The sequence below is a fragment of the Cucurbita pepo genome, chromosome LG01 (assembly GCF_002806865.2).
Source record: "Cucurbita pepo subsp. pepo cultivar mu-cu-16 chromosome LG01, ASM280686v2, whole genome shotgun sequence".
In the NCBI taxonomy this organism is placed as follows: domain Eukaryota; kingdom Viridiplantae; phylum Streptophyta; class Magnoliopsida; order Cucurbitales; family Cucurbitaceae; genus Cucurbita; species Cucurbita pepo.
The window spans coordinates 13,987,940-13,999,594 of NC_036638.1; the positions used below are offsets into that span (position 1 = coordinate 13,987,940).

An 11,655-nucleotide genomic window follows, 5' to 3' on the forward strand; every position below is an offset into this window, starting at 1 on the left:
TGAAATGAGGAGTAAGTGGCGTACCGACACGTTTAGTTGAATTATTCCAACAAAATCTTGTCAACACTTTGCGTAGATATTGAAACTAGGTCAACCAAACTGTACCTCTTCTTCGAGCTCACCCTATCTCCATTCCAAGTATTTTATTCACTTTGCATAAATCTTTCATTTCAAATGTTTTAGAAAGCTAATCTTTGAGCTTATCAATCTCCACATGTCTCTTGGAAGCAATTAACATGTCACCAACATACAAGAGCAAATAGATAAACGATCCATCATTAAGGCACCGAAAATATACACAATGATCAAATTGACTGTAAGTGTACTTATGCTCTACCATGAAGTGATCGAACTTCTTATTGGCGAGGAGATTGCTTCAGCCCATACAAAGATTTCTTCAATTGCATACCGAATGTTGTTGCCCAACTATGTGAAAACCAACTCGTTGTGCCATATATATTTTTTCTTCCAAATTTCCATGCAAGAAAGCAATTTTTAAATCGAGTTGTGTAAGCTCAAGATTAAATTGAGCAACCAAAGCCAACACAATCCGAATGGAAGAATGCTTTACCACATGTGAGAAAATCTCATCGTAATCAATTCATTCCTTATGTGCATAGCCTTTAGCCACAAGTCAAGCCTTATAACGTATACTAGAAGAGTCTTCCATTTTTGCATAGTGATCTGAGGTGCAATTAGCGTGAGGTTGATGATGTACCTGTTAAAATATTACCACTAGCCCAATAAGATTAAGCCTAACCATTGTATGAGTAATTATATTTATGTTAAGAAAATGATTTAGCGATTTTAGGAATAAATTTAGGAAAATGATTTAGGGATTTTAGGAATAAATTTAGATATTTTAGGAAAAATGTTGGGAAATTTTAGGAATAGATTGACTACTATCTAGTATACCCCTCCACTACTTAGTTCATCATCCCAAGAAATCTCAAGCAATACAAAGTAGTAGTTTCTACAGAGTGTTTTGTAAAACTCTTCTCGATTGATCTTAATAAAGTGTGCGAATGCTTCCCACGAGAGTTGTGTTCAACAATCTGGTATCAGAGCGAGGTTAGTATAGGTTATCTAATATCTTGGAATTCTTAGTATGCTCTGTGGTTGCAATTCTGTCTGATCTTCCACATCAGAAACAATTTCTTGAGATTATTAGTGTGTGAGTTTCATTTGTTTCGTGCGTAGTATTTGACTCTGCAAGTCTTGTGTCGAAAGAGTTTGTTTGGTATTATTGAGGTATAGCCAACACGATGGGTGATTTCCAAGTCGTTGGAGGAATCAAGAAACTCAACAACAACAACTACAGCACGTGGGCAACATGCATGATATCTTATTTTCAAGGACATGATCTTTGAGAGATTGTTGGCGAGTGCGAAACTACGCCGCCAGAGGATGATTCTAACGGCGCCTTGCGCAAATGGAGAATCAAAGCAGGCAAAACAATGTTTGCCTTGAAGACCACAATCGAAGAAGAGATGTTAGAGCATATTTGGGATGACAAGACACCGAAAGAAGCATGGAACACGTTCGTGATGTTGTTTTCAAAGAAGAACGATACGAGGCTACAACTTCTGGAGATTGAGTTGTTGTCAATTTCACAACGTGACATGACGATTGCTCAGNATGTCTCTTGGAAGCAATTAACATGTCACCAACATACAAGAGCAAATAGATAAACGATCCATCATTAAGGCACCGAAAATATACACAATGATCAAATTGACTGTAAGTGTACTTATGCTCTACCATGAAGTGATCGAACTTCTTATTGGCGAGGAGATTGCTTCAGCCCATACAAAGATTTCTTCAATTGCATACCGAATGTTGTTGCCCAACTATGTGAAAACCAACTCGTTGTGCCATATATATTTTTTCTTCCAAATTTCCATGCAAGAAAGCAATTTTTAAATCGAGTTGTGTAAGCTCAAGATTAAATTGAGCAACCAAAGCCAACACAATCCGAATGGAAGAATGCTTTACCACATGTGAGAAAATCTCATCGTAATCAATTCATTCCTTATGTGCATAGCCTTTAGCCACAAGTCAAGCCTTATAACGTATACTAGAAGAGTCTTCCATTTTTGCATAGTGATCTGAGGTGCAATTAGCGTGAGGTTGATGATGTACCTGTTAAAATATTACCACTAGCCCAATAAGATTAAGCCTAACCATTGTATGAGTAATTATATTTATGTTAAGAAAATGATTTAGCGATTTTAGGAATAAATTTAGGAAAATGATTTAGGGATTTTAGGAATAAATTTAGATATTTTAGGAAAAATGTTGGGAAATTTTAGGAATAGATTGACTACTATCTAGTATACCCCTCCACTACTTAGTTCATCATCCCAAGAAATCTCAAGCAATACAAAGTAGTAGTTTCTACAGAGTGTTTTGTAAAACTCTTCTCGATTGATCTTAATAAAGTGTGCGAATGCTTCCCACGAGAGTTGTGTTCAACAATCTGGTATCAGAGCGAGGTTAGTATAGGTTATCTAATATCTTGGAATTCTTAGTATGCTCTGTGGTTGCAATTCTGTCTGATCTTCCACATCAGAAACAATTTCTTGAGATTATTAGTGTGTGAGTTTCATTTGTTTCGTGCGTAGTATTTGACTCTGCAAGTCTTGTGTCGAAAGAGTTTGTTTGGTATTATTGAGGTATAGCCAACACGATGGGTGATTTCCAAGTCGTTGGAGGAATCAAGAAACTCAACAACAACAACTACAGCACGTGGGCAACATGCATGATATCTTATTTTCAAGGACATGATCTTTGAGAGATTGTTGGCGAGTGCGAAACTACGCCGCCAGAGGATGATTCTAACGGCGCCTTGCGCAAATGGAGAATCAAAGCAGGCAAAACAATGTTTGCCTTGAAGACCACAATCGAAGAAGAGATGTTAGAGCATATTTGGGATGACAAGACACCGAAAGAAGCATGGAACACGTTCGTGATGTTGTTTTCAAAGAAGAACGATACGAGGCTACAACTTCTGGAGATTGAGTTGTTGTCAATTTCACAACGTGACATGACGATTGCTCAGTACTTCCACAAGGTCAAGTCAATCAGTCGGCAGATTACTGAACTAGACCCAAAGTTTGCCATTGTAGAATCTCGAATAAAGAGGATTATAATCCACAGATTGCGACCAGAATATAGAAGCTTTATTATTGCTATACAAGGATGACCCACTCAACCATCACTTGTAGAGTTCGAAAATTTGTNGCATACCGAATGTTGTTGCCCAACTATGTGAAAACCAACTCGTTGTGCCATATATATTTTTTCTTCCAAATTTCCATGCAAGAAAGCAATTTTTAAATCGAGTTGTGTAAGCTCAAGATTAAATTGAGCAACCAAAGCCAACACANGAGTGACACAGTTGAAGCAGAGTGGCCCTCGGAGAAGGAAGTATTATCAGACTTGGACAACATTGAGGAAATTCTTCCACATAAGATGGGGGAGCAAATTGTACACTTTTTCTTAAATGCTGATGTACCNACTCTTCTCGATTGATCTTAATAAAGTGTGCGAATGCTTCCCACGAGAGTTGTGTTCAACAATCTGGTATCAGAGCGAGGTTAGTATANTGGGAAAAAGGGCCACATGTCCAGGGATTGATGGTCTAAGAAAAATTATGTTGAAAGCAATGCGGCAACATCCAAAAAGGAGATGGAGGATGAATGGGATGCAGATGTATTGTGTCTCATAGAAGAAGATGAGCTAGCACTCATGGTGATGATGGGAGAGCATATCGGTTACGAGAATTATTGGATCATTGATTCAAGATACTCAAACCACATGATTGACGATCAGAGTGACACAGTTGAAGCAGAGTGGCCCTCGGAGAAGGAAGTATTATCAGACTTGGACAACATTGAGGAAATTCTTCCACATAAGATGGGGGAGCAAATTGTACACTTTTTCTTAAATGCTGATGTACCTGAGAATCCAAGTGACAATGATATTGGTGAGCAAGAAGTGACTCAACCAAGCGAACCTAGTGAAAATGAAATACACCTCAACAACTCAAACGGTTGGAAAGAATCCAAAAGCCAAATCCAAAGTATGTCGATATAGCTATTATAGAGGACGAAGTTAAAGAGCCAGAGACGTATGTAGAAGCATCACAAAATACGGCTTGGCAGCAGGCAATGGAGGAAGAAATTATAGCCCTGGAGCAAAATCAAACTTGGGAACTAGTACCAAGACCAAAAGATGTCAAATCCATCTCTTGCAAGTGGGCTTACGAAATAATGTGTCTCTCGGAGGGATCAATCGAAAGATACAAGACTCATTATGTAGCTCGAGGGTCTCTCAAGATTATGGACTAGGCTATGATGAAATGTTTAGTCCAGTGGCAAAGATAACTATCATACAGGTTCCTCTAGTACTTGTGGTAAATAAAGATTGGAAATTATGGCAAATGGATATGAAGAATGTTTTCCTGAATGATGAGTTAAACAGAGAGTTCTTGATATGAACCAAGAGACATCAATCATACAATATATTTCAATGAAGATGTGAACAAAAGGTTGTCAAAATTATCAAAAGATGTTTCAACTCATGCTACATTGAAGAAGAATGNACATGGACCAACCGAAGAAATTCGAAAATGGAGTTGGAGTCATTGATTAATATATACAAAGTCCAAAGAAGCCTCATTTGGATGCGGCTTGACGGACCTTGAGATATGTCAAAGGTACAATCAATTACGATCGTTTGTACAAAAGAAGTGAAGACTGCAAGCTAGCTAGATATAGTGATGTTGATTATGCAGGAGACCACGATACTCGAAGATCAATCACTGGGTATGTGTTCAAGCTCGGTTCGAGAACAATTTTTTGGTGTAACAAAAGACAAGCAACTGTATCATTGTCAACTAGAAAAGCAGAGTACAGAGTAGCGGTGGGAGCAGCTCAGAATGTACATGGCTGAAACTTCTAATGAAAGATTGGCATCAGAAAGTTGACTATTCGATACCACTTCAATGCGACAACCAATATGTGATTTGTTTAGTAGAAAATTCGATGTTTCATGGCAGAACAAAGCATATGGAGGTGCACTGGCATATTATTAGAGACAAAGTCTTGAAGGAAGAATACGGATGACCAAGTGGTAGACTTGTTTACAAAAGGGTTGAACACCAGCAAACATGAAAGTTTTCATTGTCAACTCAACATTGTGCAACGAATGAGGACTAGTGCTGAGCGGGAGTGTTAAAATATCACCACTAGCCCAATAGGGTTAAGCACAACCATTGTACGAATAATTATACCGGTTAAGAAAATGATTTAGGGATTTTAGGAATAAATTTAGGTATTTTAGAAAAAACGTTGAGAAATTTTAGGAATAGATTAACTAATATCTAGTATACCTCTCCACCCTACTTCGTTCATCATCCCAGAAATCTCAAACAATACAAAGTAGTAGTTTCTACCGTGTTTTGTAAATCTCTTTTCGATTGGTCTTAATAAAGTGTGCGAGTGTTTCCCATAGAGAGTTGTGTTCAACAGTACCTAGAAAAACGTAAGACATAGAGTTAATAATATGTAAAGCTCTCGAGATATGAACCCTAAAGGGGATAAAGTACTCTTTGGAGGTATGTGTAAGGTCTAGGTAAATAAGAACTTGAAAATGGTAGTATAAGCCTCGAGCCATCATTTTGACTAACTCTAGAAATAGTTTGAGCACAAAACTTCAGATTTTGTGCATAGGAATAAGTTTCAATAAGAGTCTACAAGTAGGTTGCTTATAAATTATCTTTAATACTCACTCTTATTACATTTTCTTTTTCAGGAGACTAATCGATTACTAACCATGATCAGTATGCATCAAGCTGTGCGGTTGTAGAGGGGAACCGTTGACCTAAGTCCTATGTTTACTTATATATATATATAATACACACAATGAGTTAATCTAAAATGGTAAAACAAAATCTAGCATTAATGTTAAAATAAAACAAAATACAATGGCTCCATTAAAGTTTTACTAGTTGTTACGATTGTTAAGAATGTTAGGGGGATTATTGTTGGAATGCAATATTAAGATTATGATAATGAAAATAAAAAACAGGTTTAGAATTTTTGCAAAATTTAATCCATTTTTTTAGCTGTTACCGCCCTTAATTTATGGAAAAGAAAAGAAAAAAAATCTTTTTGTTCGGTGGATTAGTTGGAAAAGGAATGCAGTTGACGACTGTGCCTAGATAAGTCGATCGTCAAAGATCGGCTCTCTAATACCGCCGCTGGGAGAACCGAAGCCTCATTCCATTGAAATAATTCCTCTGATATAGACTGTTCTTACTTCAGTCTTAAGAACGGGAAAGGGGAAAGGAGTATATACACACATCTGGGTTTCATCTTCCTCGTTCAAGCGTCAATGTCACTCCTCAACCAACTCTTCAACAGAGGCGTCTTTGCGGGCAAATGGTCAGCTTTCGATTTTTCTAATTCTAAACCTCCTCACTATTTCATTAACGATGCTTCAATTTGGTTTCGGATCCTCTGCATTACTTAGAATTCGTCTGGGATTGTTATCTTCCCGTGGATTTTTCTGTTCGTAGGAGAATCTTTTTGTTTCGTTAATTTACCAAATCCAACACCCACAAACGAAATTTCTGTTGAGATTTTGCCCAAATTTTCGTTCGGCTAAACTTCGACAAAATAATATATCGACCAGTTTTCCAGTTTTTGTATAATTTCGGCAGTTGAATTTTGATTCGTACTCTTCTACCTTTATCATCTCTCGATTAGACTGGGGGTTTTCCGCACAATTTCATGTCAAAATCTATAATCAAACAAGTACTTGTAAACAGATAGCCATCCTTGCATTTTTCTGGGAATGAAAGGTCTAATATATATTGGGTGTTTTGTAGCAAAACTTGCTTGAGCTTGGCAATCTCGCGAATCAAGCTGCTGCAGAATAAGAGGGATCTACAGCTGAAGCATATGCGCAAGGAGATCGCACAATTCTTGCAGACGGGGCAGGAACCAATAGCTCGGATTCGGGTACCCTTTAGAATTTTGAGATCTGTAATGTCTGTTAGTTCTAATGTTTCTTTTACTATCCCGTAAAATAACATGTGTAGTCATCTGTTTGGGCAGGTGGAGCATGTAATCCGGGAACAAAACATATGGGCAGCATATGAAATTCTAGAGTTGTTTTGTGAATTTGTTCTTGCTCGTGTCCCCATCATCGAAAGCCAGAAGTAATCTATAGCTCAAAAGTTGTTTTGTGATTTTTTTTTGCTTCTTGGAGTTTCTATTTATATGTTGGTTCACATAAATTGGGACTCCCTTGGTCCAATGGATGTCTGATGATTCTTAGCATTTGGATCTTTAAATAAGTCATGGAAGCTCTTGTTTAACTGGTTCATCTCCATTAATTTTTTGTTTGTCCCTATTAAAAGTTAATTAACTATGAAACTAACTTCTAACTGATATGTGGTTCTGAAGCTTACTTGTGATCCCCAGTCAAAACCTTCTCTGTTTGTGTTGGACTTTAATATCGATTGATGCGTCCTTTACATTTTCCGGTGCATCTTTCGGCTGGGTTATGTTGTAGAATTATAAATTATGTGGTGCTTTCTTTGGTGCTGATGTCTAATTTAATAGTCTTGAGAAAATCTGTTAGCTGCAAAGTTATTTCAGTTACACTGTTCTAAGCTACAAAAGAAGAAAGTGGTACCTGTTCATTCAATCAAAGGAACTAGTGTCGTGTCTATCTACCAAAATTTATTCACTCAATTTTCTTGTCAGTACTAAGTTGTCATTGACATAATTTTCAACGGTAGTATGTATTTGTGAGTTCTCTTGGATAATTATGATAGGAACAGCAGTAGGAATATTATTAGGGTATTAAGGGTTTATTAGTAATTAGTTAGGAAGATTGTTAGGGTATTTGATTCTAAATAGAGGGAGTAGGAAAAGAGGAAGTTAGACAATTGTTTAGTGGTTCGGGCTTCGGTGGCATCTTAAGAAAGTGGAGGTTCAAAGTACCTCTAATACTTGGGAGTTATCTTGCTGTTCTGTTATCTTTCATATTTCAATGTACTTGGGTTCTATCAAATTGTTGTTAAGATTAGTGTTCCAATGCTATGATGTGAAGATGAGTTCTATTAATTTGCTTGGTTTGATTTGATGCATGTGTTTTTCATTATTTGCTTAGAAACCTGTAGCCTTGGCATAATTAAAAAAATGGTGAGGTTAATCTGTTGAGTCCTTTTCGTGCAGACCATACTGGGGGCCTTTTATGTGAATGTTCTTACTTTGTGCATTTTGTTTGTCCGTAACTAACTATTAAATTTACAATAACAGAGAATGTCCAGTCGAACTGCGGGAGGCTATTGCGAGCATAATATTTGCTGCTCCTAGATGTTCTGACCTTCCAGATCTACTGCAGTTGAAGAATTTGTTTGCTGTCAAATATGGGAAAGAATTTGTCTCTGCTATTTCTGAGCTTCGTCCTGACTCCGGTGTTAATCGATCAGTTGAGTGTGTCTCAAGTTTATCGTGAGCAGTAGTAATGTTTGTTTTTTTAGAATAAAAGCGAAATGGTTCATTCAATTCTTTGTTTTCATTTCAGATTATTGAAAAGCTTGCAGTGAGTGCGCCTCCTGGAGAACTAAAGCTCAAGGTCATGAAGGAGATTGCAAAAGAACATGGACTCGACTGGGATTCTTCCTCCACTGCTTCTGAATTTAGTAAAACCCACGAAGATCTGCTGGTATGATTCCCAATTTGATTTTGGTGTTGATTGATCTGAAACACACATTCATACTACTATAGCAAAGTTATAAATGACATATATTCTTGCTTCTGGAAACAATTATCCCATTCTACTGACTGCATATTTCTCCATCCTTTCCCTCATATATTGGCATGATATTTCTAACCGCTGTTCCTGAAAAGCCTGAAAGGAACTGAGATTTGAACTACAGAGCTGAATTGGAAAATGCTTGTATTGGAATGAAAATGGTCTAGATTCTATGATTTTTGAGAGATCAAGAGCTCTCCTTTCTCCAGGGGATCCTCTATAATCTTTGAACAAAACTCTGTGGCCCTCCCCCGTTTTCCTATCCGTAACTGTCGAACCCTAACAAATTGCTGACACACGCTCAAAAACAGTAAGATCAACAAGCTAACTAATTCGTTCACAGTACTAGAGATTACAACTTCTGTTGAAAATTTTTGTTCTGTCTGCTGAAAAGAAGAATATTATCATATGAGACCCTCAACTGTGAATACGTACTTTACGAGAGGTAGTAAGGAAAAGGACCACCAGACAATTAGTTGGTGGAACACTCGTACCAGTGGCATGGAGGTGAGGACTAGCCATTGGAGGGAAGTATTCTGTTTTGGGAGGATGACTTTTCTTTTGAATAGAACTGTGTTTTATGGGCTGAGAGGTTACCAGCCATCTTGAAATTGGCTGGGAGTTTGTTTGGGTTCTTTGTGTTATTATGAACTTTGCATCTGTTTTTTCAATTTAATGAAGTTGTAAGGAAGGCATCTTACACATTATTACACCTACTTTTGACTAACTACTTTGTCAAGTTCAACCTTAAATATTAAATGTTATCAATTTGAACCCTGAACTTAAATAGATTGCACAATTAGTATCCTCAAGTTCAAAGTTACATTTTTAGAATATTTGTGGCTGGCTATGAGCATTTTGTGACTAAACTAATCTAGTTTTACGAGAATTAAATCTTCATGTTGGGTACTTTTAGCTTGATCTGCGCAACACACACACACAAAATGAAGTTTATTGTCATGGTAACTTATTCTGTTCTTGATGGTCTATTCTGTGGCCTTTGTCATGGGATATGCAGGGTGGACCAAAGGTAGTACATGGAGCAGCAGCGTCTCAAGCTCCCTCTCAATATAGCTCGTCCAATCCTTCCACTCCTTATGGAGCGTTGCATCCCGTTGTGTCTCCTGTAGAAAAGCAAGAACCTGAATGCCACCATACGTTCACCCGAATTAGCAATAGCGCAAGTGATATCAAACCGGGACCTAAGAATTTTGATGTCAAACCAGAAGTCGCTTCTAAATTAGATACAAGACCACCTCCATGGGATGTATTAGAGAAAGCCAGAGCTGCCATTGCTTCAGCCGAACGTGCCACTGCAGCAGCCCGAGTTGCTGCCGAGCTAGCCAATGTCAACCTTGGAGCAATGAAGCTTGAAGGAGGAGGACAAGCTTCTGAGTGCTGAAGAGAAAAAGAAAGGTAATTGATACATTGTTTGATACTGGACTGGTGCATAAATTGTGTTTGAAGTTAATCGGGTGTCCAAAGATTGAAGAGTGGAGAGTGGGTCAATCCATAAGTGAAAAAAAACCCGTGTAATTAATAGAGTTGCAAGGAAAATTTAATTCCAAGTATTTGTAAAATACTAAAATTCTTTGGTGATTATGGTGAAGTTCTAATGGTGCAGCAGTTTGATATAAATGCAACATTAGAGGAAAATAAGTTTGCTTTAATTTAAGATAAGTTGCAGACTGAGGAAGGGTAAAGTATTCGCAATGTTCTTCCTGAAACTATGAGCATCCATTGTAGAAATACTCACAAGTTTGCTTGAGAAATTGTGGATTGCCATCAGTTTCTGGTTAAAATGAAGCACCGTTGCCACTGTGTTTTATTCCAAGATCAACGTCGCATGAAAATCTCTCAAGTATTTGAGTTCAAATCGGCCCATAAGTCCTGTTACAATTCTTTTTGTAGGTTTTTTCAGTGGTTGTTTTGACCGATTTTTCCTTGGTACCAGTGGTGGTGTCACCATCAAATTGGTTTTAGTATTAAGATCTAGTTGCAACTCAGATCTTTTTCGAGGAACTTTGCTGTCGTGGAGCGATAAAAAACACTGAGAGGAAGTGGCAGTTGAATGCTCGGGTCATCACTGGTTTATGTGAGGTTGAAGAACAATCCAATCTTTATTTTGTTGGCATGACGAGAATGAGTGTTTCAGTCATGAGAAACATTAGAACCAACTACGATTTTATTTAGAATTAAACAAAGGTTAAGCAAGTTGACATTGAAAAAAAATATGAAAATACTCCAAAAGCGAAATCTTCTCTATAAACCCTTTCTGATTATAACTTGAACACAAGGTCAAGGCTTGTGAGAACTTATCGAAAGAAAATATAACACCTGAGTCCAACTGGTGTGTATTCTTTAAAAAATCCTTTTTATTTTTTGAGCTTTCAAGCTTTTGTTGAGAGCCTTAGGGTGAGTCTTGAAGAGGTGTAGAAGGGAAAAGTACTCAAAATGACTCGAGAAACATAGAAGAAATAAAACATAATAAAAATTGTACAATTTTATGTGACGGTACAAAATTTAGGAAACAATACTTGTAGCGATTGCTTAGATGTGTATGCATGCTAGTAAAACCAACCTTAGGAGGTTGGTTTCGATATAACATGTACCTAGATAAACGGGATAATTGTGAGAATAAATACACTAGATGTAGAAATAATTGAATTGCTCCTTGCATGTTGATATGTATCGTTTCTACACTAATTCATAATTATGCTAAATCAGTGGTTGGAAATTTGTGTCTATGCTCCGGGTGCGCTTGATGAATGTTACTGTTCCATTAGACATATGTATGATTGTATGTATGATTGACTGAGA

The 11,655-nt window shown here is 37.3% G+C and overlaps 1 protein-coding gene across 3 annotated transcripts; it reads left to right on the top strand.

Moving 5' to 3' along the window:
- The first annotated feature begins 6,186 nt into the window (after positions 1–6,186).
- On the top strand, positions 6,187–10,510 carry LOC111799638 (IST1 homolog). Of its 3 annotated transcripts, none has more exons than XM_023683063.1 (6): positions 6,187–6,449; positions 6,896–7,028; positions 7,125–7,228; positions 8,337–8,508; positions 8,605–8,745; positions 9,854–10,510. In XM_023683063.1, the coding sequence occupies exons 1-6, from the start codon at positions 6,400–6,402 to the stop codon at positions 10,235–10,237; spliced, it is 984 nt and encodes a 327-aa protein (XP_023538831.1). In that variant the 5' UTR covers positions 6,187–6,399; the 3' UTR covers positions 10,238–10,510. The 3 variants fall into 3 exon arrangements, with proteins under 3 accessions (XP_023538831.1, XP_023538839.1, XP_023538846.1); XM_023683071.1 differs by lacking the exon at positions 6,187–6,449 and adding an exon at positions 6,475–6,575; XM_023683078.1 differs by lacking the exon at positions 6,187–6,449 and adding an exon at positions 6,585–6,821.
- Positions 10,511–11,655: the final 1,145 nt, after the last annotated feature.